The 17,780-nt window shown below is 37.7% G+C and overlaps 1 protein-coding gene across 1 annotated transcript in view; it reads left to right on the top strand.

The window, feature by feature from the left end:
- LOC105198758 (cilia- and flagella-associated protein 58) overlaps window positions 1–17,780 on the top strand; it is a 97,369-nt gene that overhangs the window by 53,126 nt on the left and 26,463 nt on the right. The window contains exons 6-8 of the mRNA XM_039448497.1: window positions 1,435–1,667; window positions 1,776–2,187; window positions 13,313–13,583. Coding sequence (XP_039304431.1) covers window positions 1,435–1,667; window positions 1,776–2,187; window positions 13,313–13,583 — 916 coding nt within the window. The remainder of the gene's footprint in view (window positions 1–1,434; window positions 1,668–1,775; window positions 2,188–13,312; window positions 13,584–17,780) is intronic.

Below are 17,780 nucleotides of genomic sequence, written 5' to 3' on the forward strand. Positions count from 1 at the left end.
TGCACGTCGTCCGCGGAACTCGGACGGTTGAAGCAGAGTGACGATGCACGCAAGATGGAGGGGCGTTTTGTTAGACTTCTTATTCTTCAAATCGAGAAATGAATATTTAAATGCTGTCTCCTTTAGTTTTTAAAGCAAAAAATTTCTATTGCAACAAATAAATACCTTAAACTTGTTTTTATACACAGAAAGCAACTTTTCCCACATTTGATGAAACGTTTTACTTGATAGCAAGTATACTAATGGACCTTCTTCCATCCTCGTGACAATTATTTCCTGAGTTTTTGCGTAAAGTTTATCCCATTCTTCGATAACTTCCGCCGGTCGTTTCTTTGTACCTAACTGATCACAACGTTGTATGCATTCTTCGCCTTCAGAATTACCGCAACTTGAAATTTTAACGTAATCCGAGTTTTTCCAGTGAATTTAATTACCGCTTGGCTTGAACTCCATTTCTGCTGTTGTACACTAAGCCTCTTAACTAATTTAATCTCTATATCTATGTCTCTAGTCGTAGTGATATTTTTGGGTATCTCTCTTCTTTTTACTTCGCAAGTGTCTGAGCCCATAACCTGTTATCTTGAGAGGATATTCCAATATAATTCACTTATTTATGGAGTATATAATATAGGATTTATTATACTTCTGTTACAACAATCGGTGGGCGCGGAAAGTGCAAATACAAAAAAAGGAAAAGACAGAAAGTGAGAGAAAGCGCGCGTATATATAAAAAGCGTTTAAAGTGACAAAAGAGGAGGCTAACATCACGCTTTCTTAGAAACACATAAAAATGTATCAATCTGCCATTAACAAGTTAATTTTTTTTTTAGTTTTAAATTGTTTCTATTTTAAAATGTTCAATTTTAATTTGTAGTCTGTTATTATAAAATTTGTTGTTTAATGTACAGAAATACATTACACTACTCATATTAGTAATTTATTTCATAATTAACTCCTCCACTGTAAGGTCACGTATGAATTCTGCTATTTCTGCCTATTATATCATTATTTGATAGAAGATACTTTGTAATTCATGTTTGAATTTATGTTTTCAAAACTTTATTTTTAGATTTTCTTTCTAAGAAATACAGTCTAAGAATAAAATGACATAACTGCCTTGTTGATCTTTCTCCATTATTAATTGTACTATATGTGTTATATTTCTTTGGAATTATTAAATGTATGGAGTAACTTAATTTTTTGTGAAAGTAAGAAAAATTTGATAAATAAACAAATAAATAGATTTTTAATTAGTATAGAAAATTATTATGATTAAACTTAATTTTTTTTTTCTAATAAGTATACAAATTAAGAGATTATTTCAAGGTTACTGATGTTGAAAATTATTTGTAACTCAAATTAATATTTACTGTATAAATTTAACACAATTCATATTTAATAATCATATTTAAAAAATGTGTTGAATAAAAATAGATTGCAAACGCATCTATTGAGAGCAATTCGAATACTTTAACGAGGTTAGAGAGTTTGATAAAGAATCAAAAAATAGCAAACGAGAAGATGCAAAAGGAGATAAACAAGCTCATGCTAAAAAAAACAAATCTGCAAACAGATCTTGATAATGCAATCTGCGAGATAGAAAAACTAGAAAAAGAACTATCTGATAAAGAAAAACATGTAAAAAGCATCAAATATGAGATTAACAGGTAATAGAAGAAACTCATATAGTATTATAGAAATATTCATATTACATATTTACGTAAATAAACATTTCTTACATAGTTAAACATTACAAATTACAATAAATGTTTTAGAGCAAAAGAGGATAGTGCTAAATATAAGCACGAGAAGGATTTGATAGACAAGCGATTGCTGAAAACAGAATCCGAGCGATCCAGGTTAGAGCGCGAATTAAAGCAAACTCTGATCAATATAAAGAATACTGAACACAACATTCAAACTTGTCGCAAACAACAACTCGAGGACAAGCAACGTATTGAAATTCTGTTGCGAGAGAAAAATACTATCGCCCGCAGCAAAGAGACTGCCTACGACCAAATTAAGCGATTGAATCACGAGCTGTTATTGTGCGGACATGGCAAAACAAAGATTGAACAGGAGTTAAATATACTGGCACAAACTATCGACGATATGAAGAAACAAATGGAAGTTGTGGAAAAAGAAAGAGACAGATACAGCTCGGCGGTAAAAGCATTAGAACAGCAGGTAAGTTGTAAAATATTTGTTATGTGTAAAAGTTTTTGCGATTTTTTGCAACTTTTTTATTACAATATAAATTAATATAAAAATCGGTACAATATAAATTAATCGAAATAATTAATAAGAAAAAATTGGGCAATTAGAAGTCGTTGATTTAACTCATAATAATCTTTAATTAAACATTTTGAAATTTACACGATTATTTTGCAAGTACAATACAGATTCGGATTAACTTTAACCTATCTTCAGTGTATGATATGATGATGCAATATGGCAGTTTGTAACAACAAAAGATAAAATTAAACCATTACCTCCGTTTAAAAGCAAAGCTGCAGCACGTTTGTGTCTTAGCCGGTTCCATAGCTGTAGGAATAGGAATTTGTCTTATTCCTATATGAACATACGTGATAAGTTTTTTTCTTATTTGTTATTTGTAACATAATGAATCCTAGCTATTAATTACACAGGTCTATAAAATTAAGGAAAATATTGAACTTTAAAGAATGTTTTTATAGGATTTTTATAAGCTAAAAACGACTATGTTGTTCGTTTTCTTCATCATCCTCCATTTCTTAAATAATCGCAAAAATGTTGTTCGTTTGTACCTGACCTTTAATAGTTATATTATTGTATAACAATAATGAGTAAATGATAAATATTTAACAATTAACATTACTTCTCACTTACACTAGCTTATTTACACTTTATCTTAATAGTTATCAATTTTTGCCACATGCACGCTAGGGACCTTTACTTCTATCACTATACCCTTCTCGTATTATTTTCCTCGTTTCCTCTTTACGTTATGAGGTATGTTCAAAAAATATTGAATTTTACTTTTTTCTATCAAAATAAATAAAATTCTGGAGGCATGTTCTAGTGGAAAAAAATAAAAAACCCTATTACGCATGCGTAAATTTTCTCACGTTTGTAGAGAGCGTCAATCGCTGGCAGTTGATTTGTGAATGCATAAATGTAGTAGTCATACGTCGGATTTTCAGTTGCCGCAAAATGACAATATAACTCTTGAGCAGCGGTACTGCATCAAATTTTGTCAAAAGTTTGGCGACAGTCAAATGAAAACTATTCATCTGTCGCTAAACTGAACTCTTTTTTCTTTCTAGCCATAAGACCAAAAGCGTTCCGTTTGACCACGTTGCGATTGACCACAGCCATTCACAGCCAATGCCTAGAGTTTTTCCACTGTTCTAGCGCTATGGGTGACTGATGATCAATGGCAATGTGATCAAAAGACTCCCACATCTCAAACGACTGTATCTGCAGAACTTTCCACCATAACAACAGCATTTTTAGAACCTGCATAAACTCTGTCCACTATCCTTGCGTCAATGTCTTCCCCTCGAGGTCTTGCTACGAGAACCTTCATCTTCTCTTCAATTTCTTTGTTATCATTGACATCTGATTCCATCTTGGTCCCACGAGTAACTAGGAAACTAACAGTCTGCCACGCAGAGCCCCGCATGTATGGGTAAGGTTAAATACTCTTAGGTTTCGCTCGGTTTCCTAGAGGAGAGACACTGCTTCTTCAGAGGTGGAAGTCTTTTGACCACGTTGCGATTGATCATCAGCCACTCACAATGTTTGAACAAAGGAAAAACTCTATGCGCCGACCGCTGTGAATAGCTGTGGTCATTCGGAACGTGGGCAAACAAAACGCTTCCTTTCTTCATTATCATACAGTTGTCAATACAATAGCTCCTAGCTTGGCTTAGGGAACTGGTCCGCGACAATAGTCTTTTCCAATCCAAGATGGGGTTTTACCCATCGAACCAGGTTATAATTGCTATTACCGCATTATCTCCTCTAGAGACCACACACTCCTGGATATCTCCTGTCCACCTAGAGACGCGCCTGGTATGTAGACAGACCTTCCGGGATCTTCTATCCATACTACGGCAAAAAAATTGATCCAATTCCATTTTGTATTTAGCTTTCAGCATTATCGTTTTCTATACTTTTTTATTTCCGATCACATAATCTAATACTGATTTCTTCCGTCCTCCTAAATAGGTTTATATTCTCCTTTATCGCATTCATTATAAATGTATCATTCCACCTCTTCTAAACTATTTGCAAGATAATTCTTTTCTTTTTTCATTTTTTTAGTCCTTGAATTTTTTCTTCTTTTTTCCATCGCTCATTCTTCCCTTTTTATCAATCCTCTAACTCATTCGTCCTTGCATTAAAATCTCCCCGTGCTAATGTTCTCATTCTCTTTTCTTTATCTTCTACTTAGATCTTAATCTTTCCCCATTTTTTCTCATTATTACACTTTTAGAATTCTCGTTTTTTTCTCCCTAATTCTCATAATTCTTAATATCATTTTTACTATCACATTTTCCTCTTCTCTATTACATTTCACTGTATTCCTCCTTCTCTATTTCTTTTTACTCTTTCCTCATTTTTGTTTTTTTACCTTTCTTCTCTATCTTCCAATTTTCTCCTTTTTGCTTTCTTTTCTTTTTTCTTCTTCCACTCCTCAAACTTCTCATTCTTCACTTCAAGTTTTCAATTTTCTTCTTTTTTGTCTTTATCTTTTTTCTCATTTTCTCTCAAATTTATTTTTTTATCTTCTCTCTCTCCACCTTAATTTTCTTTTTTCTTTCCTCATTCTAGTTCCCTCATTATCATCTTGTAACAATACACCCCTGCATCGTTCCTCCTGGGGCCAATAACCATCCCGCTGTCCCGTTGACCATCCGCCGAATAGCAGGACAAGCGCACAGCGTCGATAATCTCACCATACGCGAGCGTCAGAACTAGAAACGCGCCGCTACCAAAACACAAACAGCGCGTACACGCACAATACAACGTGTGTTCCTGGCGTTGGTGCGAGCCCGTAGATGCGAGCAAGCGCGCAAAACCGAAACCGATCTCGGAACAGCGGGGATGCTGTATTCCGAACAGAGTCAAACTCTACCCAAGCTTCCCCGACTTTCCAAGATAAAAGGGGACAATTCTATGAAAAAATCGCTCTTTCTTGGTCCGAATCTTCTCAGAGCCAGACCGATAGGAAAAACTGCGAGGTAGAGTGAGCTCTGCCTTTTCAGAGCGATCTCGGTGTTTTCTGCTATTTCTTTCCGATATTCCGGAGTGGGAAAAATTGCGAGGTGGAAAGAACTCCGTTTCGGTCGAACTATCTCGACGCTCACTCTAGCTCCCCGCAAACTCCAATTCCTAGCAACAACTGTCACCCAAGAAGTAAAGAGATCTCTGCCTCCATCGAGAGCTCTCAGGACAGTCGCCGTCACTTCGACATTGCCGTGAGACACGCTACGATCGGTATCCCTATTAAAGAAATTTTCCGCGCCAAAACATCTGTTGCGAACAATTATTCGGCGCGTCAGAGTTAGGCAAAATTCGGCGAGGCCTTGTCTACGAGTCCCCCGCGAATACGTAAACACACGTTGCGGAAATACGCTGTCACTTGCGTAGAAAAAACTGTCGATACACACTCTATTTAGAGACAAGATCAGCTGTTCTGCTAAACAGCGGATTGTCCTGTAAATATATCCCGTCCGTTGTAAATATACTGTGATTAATGTTTTCTCTAGATTAGTAATTTGTAAAACAGTAGATTATCATTACATTTATTATAATAAATTAGTATTTTAGTTTTCACCGAAATTGTCTCAGCGTTGATTTATACGGTAAGCTTCCCTTCGAGCCCTGAGTACCACGTGCTCGAAAAAACACGCGTTGGTTTAATCTTAACCTTTTCCTTTATTTTCTCTTACTTTTTCTTAAACTTCTCTATCCATTCTTTCAATAATCCCATTATTAACAATTTTTTTTCCCATTTCTTTCACCGGCAATCTTTCTAATTTTTTTATTTTTAAAAGAATATTTCCTTGCATTTCTGGCGCTTTCATTCCTTCTTATCCTTTTCTCTTTCTTATCCGCTTCCCCAACATTTCCTGTATGTTCCCTCCCCTTGTCTTCATCTATCCTCTCAGAAATTTGTTTAACGCAGGCAATTTTGCAGACAAGAATTCGATGCAACAATCGAGAACTTTTGGCGTGAAACTCCAAACTTGACAATGTTTGTCGCATCGATGGATGCGGAAAATATTTAAGAACAAGTTTTAGTGGAATTCTCAAGAGTCAGCCAAGACACTTGACTGTTTAGTATTGAAGAAAACGCTCACAGACAAGAAACATTAAGCGTTCCACATAGAAATTTTTATTTTTCTCCAAATAAAAGTTTCTTATTAATACATCTCATTTTTTTGTTCATCCGTTAACTTTTCATATTTTGAAGTTGACTAATATTGTAATATTATAATTATAAAAATAATCTCGAAGTACACATGAAAAAAAAATGGTTTCTTACAACTTCCATAAAAATTTACAACGGCTTTTTTGATGGCATAGAAAAACACCTCATTTTTTAACGAATTGCAGTAACATGTAAGCGATATTTATAACATATGTACTGTCGGTTAGAGATGAATTACATTGTTTTTACCGAAGATGACCGCACTTACAACTCAAAAAGTTTAAAATTTAAATATATTATTATTATTAATTGTTTATGTTAGCACAATAATTGTTTATATTAGACGATCCAGCTCTGCTCCTATAGTCCTTGCTAATTGTTGGTTTTATTATAATTATGTGGTAATATACCATAAAATAATGCATATTTAATAAACTTTGCAGCAAATCCCTTCTATGTACAGAATATATCGAAATTATTATTGTTGCTTTTCCACGATGCTGATTACTTCTCTTGCTGTGCTAACTTTGTGAGCGGCTGTCATCGCGGAGATCTCGCGTATTTTGTTTATGTGTACTGAGGGATTAATAGTGCTTTCTTCTTGGTTTTACGGACAAGGGAGGGATAAATAACTTTCAGGGACCCAACGCCCTAAAGGCTCCCATGTCCCCGCCTCGGCATTTGCCTCCAAGTCCACGGAAAAACCCTGAATCAAAAACCAGGGCGAGGCGGTCTTCTTAAAAAAAAAGAATTTCGTAGACTTCCCTCTACGCGTCGAAATTCGCGTCCAAAACGCGGTTCCACCTTGCCTCCAAACTGAAATAAAATAAGATCTAACGAGTGCTCAATTCACGAAACATTAGTCTGCCTCCCTCTCTCTCTCCTTCTTTCACACCCCTCAATTTTGGAAAAAAAAACAATCTTCAAAATCCCTTTTCCCCAAGGCAAGGATTTCTAGAGAAGGACGACGATTTCCTGCTCTACCCCAGGCTCCTGCCACATGTTACAGAGCGTCGCTCGCGTTAACCTCACACCAACACCTTTTTAGAAGAAAAAGAAAACCTTAGATCGTCACAACTTCCAACAGACTAGAAACTTCAAAACAAAACATAGCACTTCAGACCAAAATTAACGATCTTCTGCTATACCTTGGACTCCTGCCTCAGGTTACCGAGCATCGTCCTTTCCCGCAAACTAGAAGAAAAAGAATCGAAACTCATTTTCAACTCCTGACAAAAGAACGATTTTTTAGAATTCATTCTCCCAAGGTGAAGATTTCCAGGGAGGCTCGACGACATCTACCCTGGACCCCTGCCGCAGGTTATCGAGCGACGTCAGTGTCATTTCCAAACCAGCACCTTTTTGGAAGAAAAAGAAATCCTAGATTTTCTTCTGCTTCATCCCAACTTTTGCCACGGGTAACCGAGCGTCGTCCTACACGATTCAAACCAAAATGACGACCCACTGCTCTACCCTGGGCTCCTGCCACAGGTTACCGAGCGTCGTCCACGTCTGCAATCACAATCTGCTCGATGACCTTCTGCTCTACCTTGGGCTCCTGCCACAGGTTACCGAACATCGTCTCAAGCAATAACAATTTTCTGCCCTTCCCGGGCCTCTGCTTTGGAAAACTGAACACAGTTCGTTGCAAATCCATTCCCTTGTGCTTTTTCAAAAAATTCTAAAAAAGAAGAATCAAAACTCATTCTCAGTTTCCGAAAAAAGAACAATTCTCCAAACCCGTCCTCCAAAGCGTGGATTTTCAGGGAAGCACGACAACTTCCTACTCTACCCCGGGCTCCTGTCACGGATTACCGAGCGTTGCCCGTGTTATTCCCAATCCAATGCCCTCCAGGGAGAAAAAAAACGAGAGAACGTCTCCCTCCCCCTCTGAGACAAAATTTCAATTTCGAAAAGAAGAAATCTTAAACCTAAAACCGTAACTCTCTCTCAAATCTTCTATTTTAAATTACAAAACCTAAACTGAAACATTCTCTATTTCTTTATTTTTCCCTTTCTGAGAAAAACTGTTTTCTTGAATAGTTTTAATTATTTTCGCCCTCTCAATTGCAGAATTCAAGGAGGAAATTCCTTCTAATTGGAAAGTGCGTCTCAAAAATCCATCAGAGACTGCAATAATAAATTGACCACAAGCAATCTTGTCGCGCACTCCTTGAGGACACTCCGGATAAGCTAAACGTGACAGTCATTCTAAATCAGCTCTTAACGAAGCTAAATCTTCCTCAAATTTTTGTCTACGATTCATAAATTAAAGTTTGAGACAAATGATCTTCTCCAAAACGTAATTTGAGCTTCGATTTAATTTCTCCATAACTTAAATTTTCTAATTCCGTTATTCCGTCTAAAACTGAACGCGCTTTCCCCCGCAAACTCGAGGCTAACGCGACCGCTTTCGTAGAACTTTCCCAGTTACTCGTTTGCGCAATTAATTCAAATTGTGTAAAATATTTGCGCAGCAGAACATTCCCATCAAAAATATCTGACTTTAATTTAAAATTGACGCCCGCGTTTCCGGAATCCCGAGGAATCTCCGCGGTTGGAGGACAAATAGAAAAAGGTAACGACTGGCCTGAAAAGTGTTGTAGCTGTTCCTCTAGACACTGAAGTCTTTCATTGCGCTTTTGGAGCAGTGCCTGCATTTCCTCCTCACGTTGCTGCTGCTTTCGTCTCTCAGCACGAAGCTGACGCAATTCCACGGCAACCGCTCGAAGAAAATTTGCTTCGGTGGAGAGTCGAGGTTTCGCAGATGTACGGAGATGCATTCTCTTACGAAGAAGACGTTCCTCCGCTCTCGCAGAAGTTGGTGCCGTAAAGTTTTCTGAGATGTCCATTTTGTGGTTTGATTCCGAACAAGTCCCCAAAATGTTACGACCGTCTGTGGCACAGGACACTCACGCGCACTCTCGCACAAAAAGCGACTCGCGTACAATAAATGATTGAGCAGACTTTTAAAGAAACTTAGACGTTTATTGAAACACGTCCGTTACCAAACGAGGCTTCAGACAACAGCAGCATAACAACAAACGTCGCTAATAAGCAACTGTCATTAATATTGATTACAAAAACTACACGGTAACACCTTACAAATATCGCACGGCCGTAACAATAGTGTAATATTAAATTTGTTATTTGTATGAAATTATGTAATATCAAAAGCTTTGTAGGGCGCGCTTGTTAGATCTAGTTTTTATAAAAACGGTTTATTTCAACCCAAGTTGCACTAATATTCATTTTCATCAATGTAGAGTAACATTAATCTCGGTTTAATTTACTCTTTACCCTTTTTTAATTCTGAAAATTAGAAAAAAGTAAAGAATAAGCTAAACTGAATGAAATTTACATTGTGGAAGTGATTATAAATAAACGTGTTGCTAATTCTTCATGGTCTAAACATGGTTCTAATTCTACAGCTCTTCTCAATTCCTATGACACATCTTTTAACCATATTCTAAATATACAACGCGTTTTTAAGTGATAAATTTAAGGACGTTTACCGGCTGTAATCGTAGCCAAAAGTTTACTGCACGCTTGCTTCTCGATGCATAGCGCATTTCTCCCCCCACTCCACATCTCATGCAAATACTTTTTCTAAATGTACTTATGAACAAGCAAACGCAGTTTGATATCTTGTATGTATACACACACACTAGCTGCGCTAATGTTACTGCGTACATCTGCTGCGAGCACGGCGTGACGTTGCCGCATCTCAACGGCGGCTCTTCTTCCATGCGGCAACTTGCATCAAAGTGCTGTCGGTTACACCACTTCAAACTTTGTTAACTTAACAACGGCACCGCTACGCATTTCCTTTTTATGTTAATTTTAACATCGTTCTGCATCATATCCTACTTTTTTAAAACAATCGTATAGATATCACAATCGCTATGAATTAAAATGTCACTTAAGCGCACGCTTGGGCTTTACCTTACATGTTAAAAGTTGCAACTTTGAAAATTAATAACTCGAATTCGGTACCGTTGTTTTCTGGAATTTGGGGGATATATCGATAATGATATTAACAACATATAGTCCAAATTTGAAGCATTTTGTATAGAAATCGAATAGCCGATGAACGTCCTTAAAAATGAGCTTTATTCAGCTCAAGTACCCCAGTAAACATTAGATATTCTATCTATATATATGTAATGTTCGTAATGTGAAAACAATATCCTGTATTTGTTATGTATATACATAGAATATTCAGAAATGTATATATATATTTATGAACATTCATATATACATTTATGAATATTTATAGAATATCGTATGGATATACGTGGTATGCATATTCATTCAAGATGATAGCTGGAATATACATAGTATATACGTCATGTACATTTCATGTATGTACACGCACCGGCAGAAATGGTGTTCCTCTGCGCTGACGCTCGGCTATCGCACACACGCGAACTACGCGAGGCGCGCACGTACGTGTTTCGTGACAGCGCGGCGAAAGTTAGGGTGCCAGCAGAAAGTAGTGAGGAGCGTTTCGATACCGCATCTTCCATGCTCGACGCTGGATCGAGAGAGAAGACACGAATCGAGGTGCTCGAGAAACTGCCAGAAATGATGTTCCTTGCGCCTATACGGGCGGTACACGGGATACCGCGATTGGTCGCGCGCTATTGTAATTTTTAATTACATAATAAAATTTACTCGGATACGAAGATTTGTTTGAAAAATAATGTAAATAGAATTACAATTTTTAATAATAAATTAAAATTGTGTTATCACGGCAATACAGCACTTATACAAAGAGAAAAATTTTCTTTGTTTAAGCAAATTATGTGTGTTTAAGATCATAAATTCTTCTAAGAAGATTTTATATTGTTGCTTATATATGAATGAATTGTTGAGTTGATATTAATTTTTTTCTGTACAATAATAAATTAAAATTATGTCATCACGGCAATATATTAGTTTCAATTTGTGGGACTGTTACTTTTAGTAGTTCGCGTTTGTGCGGCAGCCGAGCATCAGCGCGGAGGGACACCATTTTGGCCGGTGCGTGTACATACAACGCGTTGCATTTGCATATACCTGCGATATTCAATGTGTGTGTATCACTGTACGTGCATAGGATATGTAATATCCACTGAACTATATGCAATGTATATACATTGCATGTTAAAATGTTTACTGAGGTATTAGGTTATTGCAAATAAAATGGCCTTTTTTTGTATTTTAAACTTTCTGCCTTTGTAGTTTATCTTTTTCTTGCACATAATACTAGATGCTGCTAATGAAAGGACGACGAGGCATTGGTTTAAAAAGTTTCGGTCTGGAGGCACAACTTTAACAATTTATTTTGGGTGTACGAGGTGTGTTCAAAAAGTATCGCGAATTTTGAATTTTCGCGGGTTACGTATATTCGAATTTCGATCTTTTTGTGGCGTTATGTTGGTACTCATGTCTCTCACTTATGCCGACAAGCTCGGCCATTTTGAATGTTCACTTAATTGTTGACAGCTGCTTTGCTTGCACGTGTTTTGGATCGTCTTCGATTTTTACCTATTCAAAAAAATGGATCAAAGAACCTGTATCAAATTTTGTGTGAAAAACGAAATTAAGTGCGCGGATGCATTCCGAATGTTGACTGTGGCATACGGAGAAGCTACCTTGGACCGAAGCAACGTTTATCGGTGGTACAAAATGTTCTCAGAAGGCCGAGAAGATGTGAACGACGAAGAGCGTGCCGGACGCCCGAGCACTTCAACAACAGACGAAAAAATTAATGAAGTGGAGAAAATGGTATTGGCCAATCGTCGAATCACCGTTAGAGAAGTTGCTGAGGACCTAAACATATCGATTGGCTCGTGCCATTCGATTTTTATCAATGATTTGGGCATGAGACGGGTCGCCGCGAAATTCGTACCAAAATTGCTCAATTGCGACCAAAAACAGCATCGCATGAACATTGCTAATGAGATGTTGGACTCTGTCCGCGACGACCCAAATTTGCTCCAGAGGGTCATAACTGGTGACGAATCGTGGGTTTATGGTTATGACGTGGAAACCAAAGCTCAATCATCTCAATGGAAGCTGCCGCACGAACCAAGACCGAAAAAAGCGCGCCAAGTTCGGTCGAATGTGAAAGTTTTGCTGACAGTTTTCTTCGATTGCAGGGGCGTGGTGCATCATGAGTTCTTGCCACAGGGTAGAACGGTCAATAAGGAATATTACCTGCAAGTTATGCACAATTTGCGCGAAGCAATCCGCCAGAAACGCCCGGATTTGTGGAAGAACAAAAATTGGCTTTTGCACCACGATAACGCCCCTGCTCACACATCGTTGCTTGTGCGCGACTTTTTGGCCAAAAACAACACACTAATGATGCCGCAGCCACCGTATTCCCCAGATCTGGCCCCCTGTGACTTTTTCTTGTTCCCTAAACTGAAGAGGCCCATGAAAGGACGACGTTACGCTACGCTTGACGAGATAAAGACGGCATCGAAGGAGGAGCTGAACAAGATAAAAAAAAATGATTTTTTGAAGTGCTTCGAAGATTGGAAAAACCGTTGGCACAAGTGTATAATATCTCATGGGGATTACTTTGAAGGGGACAAAATAGATATTCATGAATAAATAAATAATTTTTGAAAAAACACAAAATTCGCGATACTTTTTGAACACACCTCGTATGTGTCCTCCGTCATTGATAACGCTATTTTAATTTTTTAAAGAATGGTATTGGTAGACTTTTATCATGTTAGCAAAAGTGCATTAAAGTAAATGGAGACTATTTTGATTAATAAAGCGAGTGTTAAGTGTGTATAAAATATAAAAATAACAATTTTATTTGTAGCAATTTAATAACTTACATAAAACAAAATGATGCAAATGATAAGGTAGACTATAATATATTGACAGCTAGAAGGTTCTTTAAACGAGACCAAACGGAAACAAGCGGAAATTTTAGATTACAAGAAGCGTTTAACAGATGCTGATACGAAGTATCGTCAACATCAAAGCTTATTTGAAGCCATTCGTGCGGAACGAAATTTATGCAACAGAAGTCTGGTTGAGACACAGGAGGAAGTTCGAGATTTAAAAAACAAGTTAAAGATTACAAGTCAACAGATTGAGCAATTGAAAGAAGATATTGCGATGAAAGATGCCAATCTTATTAAGGAGGAATTCTGTAAGTCATTTCAACATTTTAAACTTCATATCAGTCTATTGACTCGTTTTAATTATTAATCAGTTCATTAACTATAAATATAATAAAAATTTATTATGTAATTTATCATTTTTTAAACTGCTCTTATGATTTATTTGAAATGTATATTGTCATATTTATACAGGGTGTCCCATTTTAAAAGATCCAGCCAAATATTTCGAAAACTAAACCCAGTAAACAAAAATGTTTTAGATAAAAGTATGATTTTGAGAGACATAAGATGGTGTCATTAATTTGACTTTGAATAGTTGCTTGAAGGTCACCTTCAATTTTTTTAATGGAACTGCCTCTTTTTTATTGCATATTCTTATAGTTTATCTCGAGACCTTTCCAAAACATTATAATTTTTTTTGGTTAAGTATTTTTCGAGTTACATGACTGGAAAGTCATAATACCGCGGCATTAGCGTTGTTTAAGATGTACCACATGGAGGTTGCCACGGTCAGATGTACATTTCGTGTGTGTCTGCGTGTGTGTCGGGACTGATCCGGCCGATTAAAGCAAGATCGGGACTGATCCGGACACTAACAATCTGACACTGCTTATTTCGGCGTTCTGCGCATGTGCCACCGATTTACATCGACTTATCCTGCCTTTTCGTCGAATGGTTTGGTGGCACACGGTCTGACACTCTACGCATTTCTGAATAAGCTCACTGGAACGCACACTGAGTACTCACGGGTGTTTCCGAACCGCTAGTGTGCATTAGTGGCACACTAGTGTGTGTTTCTGAACGCAGTCTAAAATACCGTATCTTAATCTATCCAACCTAAATTGATCCATAATGGCTGATAACAAAGTTTGATTAGTAAATGTGTAAATTTGCTTTAGTCGTCCAATATCATCCAGGATAATAAATCTATCGGCTCTTACTTTATTTTGTAACTTAATATACGCAAAATACCGGATTATACTTTGAACGAAATTATTGATATTGTTCTGATTCTTGGAGAATGCCATAATAATTATCGACAAGCAGCGGTATTGTACCGTAATCGATTTCTTCATAGACAACATCCAAATCATTGTACAATTTCTAGACTTGTATTGCGGCAACATCAACGTCAAACACGACAAAGACGTATTAACGTACCAGAAAGGAATGATCCAACAGTACTTGCCGTATTAGGAATGATAGCTATTAATCCATGCGTGTCAACGAGGCAAATCGAAAGAGAATTAGGTATTCCGAAATCAACAAGTCACAGGATCTTGACCACTTATAACTTCCATCCTTACCATATCACTCTAAAACAATAATTAACACTCAATGATTTTCAACAAAGACTAGAATTTTGTAGATGAGCACAAATATTGTTAAATCGTGATCGAATGTTTTTTAGATTTGTTTTATTTAGTGACGAAGCAACTTTTCATAACACTGGACAATTAAATCGACATAATTCTCATTATTAGTCTGTTGAAAACCCACGTTGGTATAGAGAAGTTAATCTTCAACATTGCTGGAGCCTCATTGTATAGTGTGGCATATTAAACGGAAACGTTATCGGCCCTTATTTCTTTGAAGAAAATGTTAATGGTAACAATTGTTTACACTTTCTACAACAAAGATTGCCGAAATTGTTTGAAGATATTGATCTAGATACAAGACAACGTATGTTCTTCCAAAAGGCTGGTGCGTCTGCGCACTGGAGTAAAAGAGTTAGAAACCATTTAAATCTCACATTTCTGGGTAGATGGATAGGACGCGGTGGACCAGTATCATGGTCTCCTAGATCTCCAGACTTGTCAAGTCTAGATTTCTTTTTATGAGGATACTTGAAAAACGTAGTATATTTAAAAACACCCACAAGAGAGAATATGATGAAGCGTATAACTCTTGCCTGCCGAAGCATTCCAAGAAATATACTTTTATTGACATTGAACGTCGACTTTGAACGTCGAGTCCAATTATGTGTAGATAATAATGAAGAGATATTCGAACACTTATTAAGATCATAATCCTTTCAGATGAAAACTAGAATCTGATATGAATCAGTTTGATCAGTCCCGATCTTGATCTAATCGGCCGGATCACTGCCGATCTTGCTTTAATCAACCGGATCAGTCCCGACACACACACACACACACACACACACACACACACACACACACATACACACACACACACACACACGCACACACACACACACACACACACGCACACACGCACACACACACACACGCACACGCACACACACACGCACACGCACACGCACACACACACACACACACACACACACACACACACACGTGGGATGTACATCTGACCGTGGCAACCTCTATGTGGTACATTTCGAATAACGCTAATGCCAGCGGTATTTTGACTTTTAAGTCTTATAACTCGAAAAATACTTAACGAAAAAAGAAAAAATTATAGTGTTTCGGAAAGGACTCGAGATAAGCTACAAAAATATGCAATAAAAAATAGGCAGTTTTATTTAAAAAATTGAAGGTAACCTTCGAGCAACTATTCAAGGTCACATTAATGACACCATCTTATGCCCCCCTCGAAATCATACAATTTTTGTCTGAAACATTATTGTCTACTGGGTTTAGTTTTCGAGATATTTAGCTGGATCATTTAAAATGGGACACCTTGTTTGAACAACATATATACATTGTAACTTTATATCTATTACAAAGAAAGAGAAGAGAAAAAATCAAATAAATAACACAGGAAAATGTAACGTTGGTGGTTTTCGGGCGGTGTCGGGAAAGCGAGGATGCGGTTACGGATACGCTCGCCGGATTGCCGGGTTCGGTGAAATAATCGCACTTGGAGTTAAATAAAACAAAGTACTAGATTCTTTATTTAGAAGAACTTAATAGTTACATATAAGATGGTTTGTTAACAAAAAAGCCTCATAACGAATGAACTTGATACAGCGGAAATGTGATTGGCTCCTGAGAACCGAAATAAACAAAACGCCTTGAAGATGCAAAAACGCTAACTACAATGAACGAAAATATCAAGCGCGATTCAAAGTAACGAAATGACCACTTGATTAGACGTGAGAACGAGCATAAACGAAAAGATAATAACTATTGTCGCTAATTTGTTATGCGGAAATACATTTCAGTCGCAGGTTATACGGACACGGTGTCCGCAGTAGTCGGGGACTCGCGGAACACGTTGTCGGTGCGATGGACGCGGATTGGTCGGCGCGCCGGTGGCGATTCCGCGCTTTGCCCGACCCTCCTCGTGCAAAATGAGGCGATGAAATCGTCAGAGCGCGAATGCCCTGACGATATTTTGGTTTACAATTTTGGAGGAACGAGTCTTCCCTGGAAGTAGGACGGAACTGGTGGGCGGGGATACCTAGGATACCTAGCCTACGGACTCGACGAGGATGCTCGTCGTGGGCGGTGATGTGATTCGCCGAGGATGCTCGGCTACGGGACACGCCGAGGATGCTCGCCGTGATTGGCTGAGGCGAAAGTGTTCGGTTTGGAAGCTCGTCAGCCGAGGATTTTCGGCCGGTAAGGACGACGAGGATTCTTGTCGAGGATACGGAAAGAGGCGAGTATTCTCGTTCTTGACGGAGTCGGAAGCGCGGTCGAGGATTCTCGACCCGTATGGTTCGGTGGACCGGGAAGATCTGTTCTCGGTTTCCACTGCCGACTTATATATCCGAACGCGCGGCTGGCTCGGAGTGGGAACGTTGCAAAACGCCACGGACGGCGCGCGTGCTGCTGCGTGCTCGCAACGAAAGGTTAGCTGGTGCTCGCACGTGGTTCTCGCTGTCGCGGTGCTCAGGTGTTTGGAGCGGAGCGGCAGAGCATGCGAGGTGGAGGGGCGTTTTGTTACAAAGAAGGTCAAATGCGTGTAAGTGCGTAAATGAACTTTTTCACTTTATTATAGTCAATAATATGAATAATGAATAATGTGAATAATAAATAACTCGAATAATGAATAACGCAAATAATAAATAATAGTCAACAATATGAATAATAAAAAATGCAAATAATAAATGAAGCAAATAATGAATAATGCAAATAATATATAATAGTCAATAATATGAATAATGAATAATGCAAATAATAAATAATGTCTATAATAAAAATAACAAATACCGCGAATAATAAATAATAGACAATAATATAAATAACAAATGATGCGAATAATGAATAATGCAAATAACAAATAAAATTTTA

This window comes from Solenopsis invicta, chromosome 1 (genome assembly GCF_016802725.1).
Source record: "Solenopsis invicta isolate M01_SB chromosome 1, UNIL_Sinv_3.0, whole genome shotgun sequence".
Taxonomy (NCBI): Eukaryota; Metazoa; Arthropoda; class Insecta; order Hymenoptera; family Formicidae; genus Solenopsis; species Solenopsis invicta.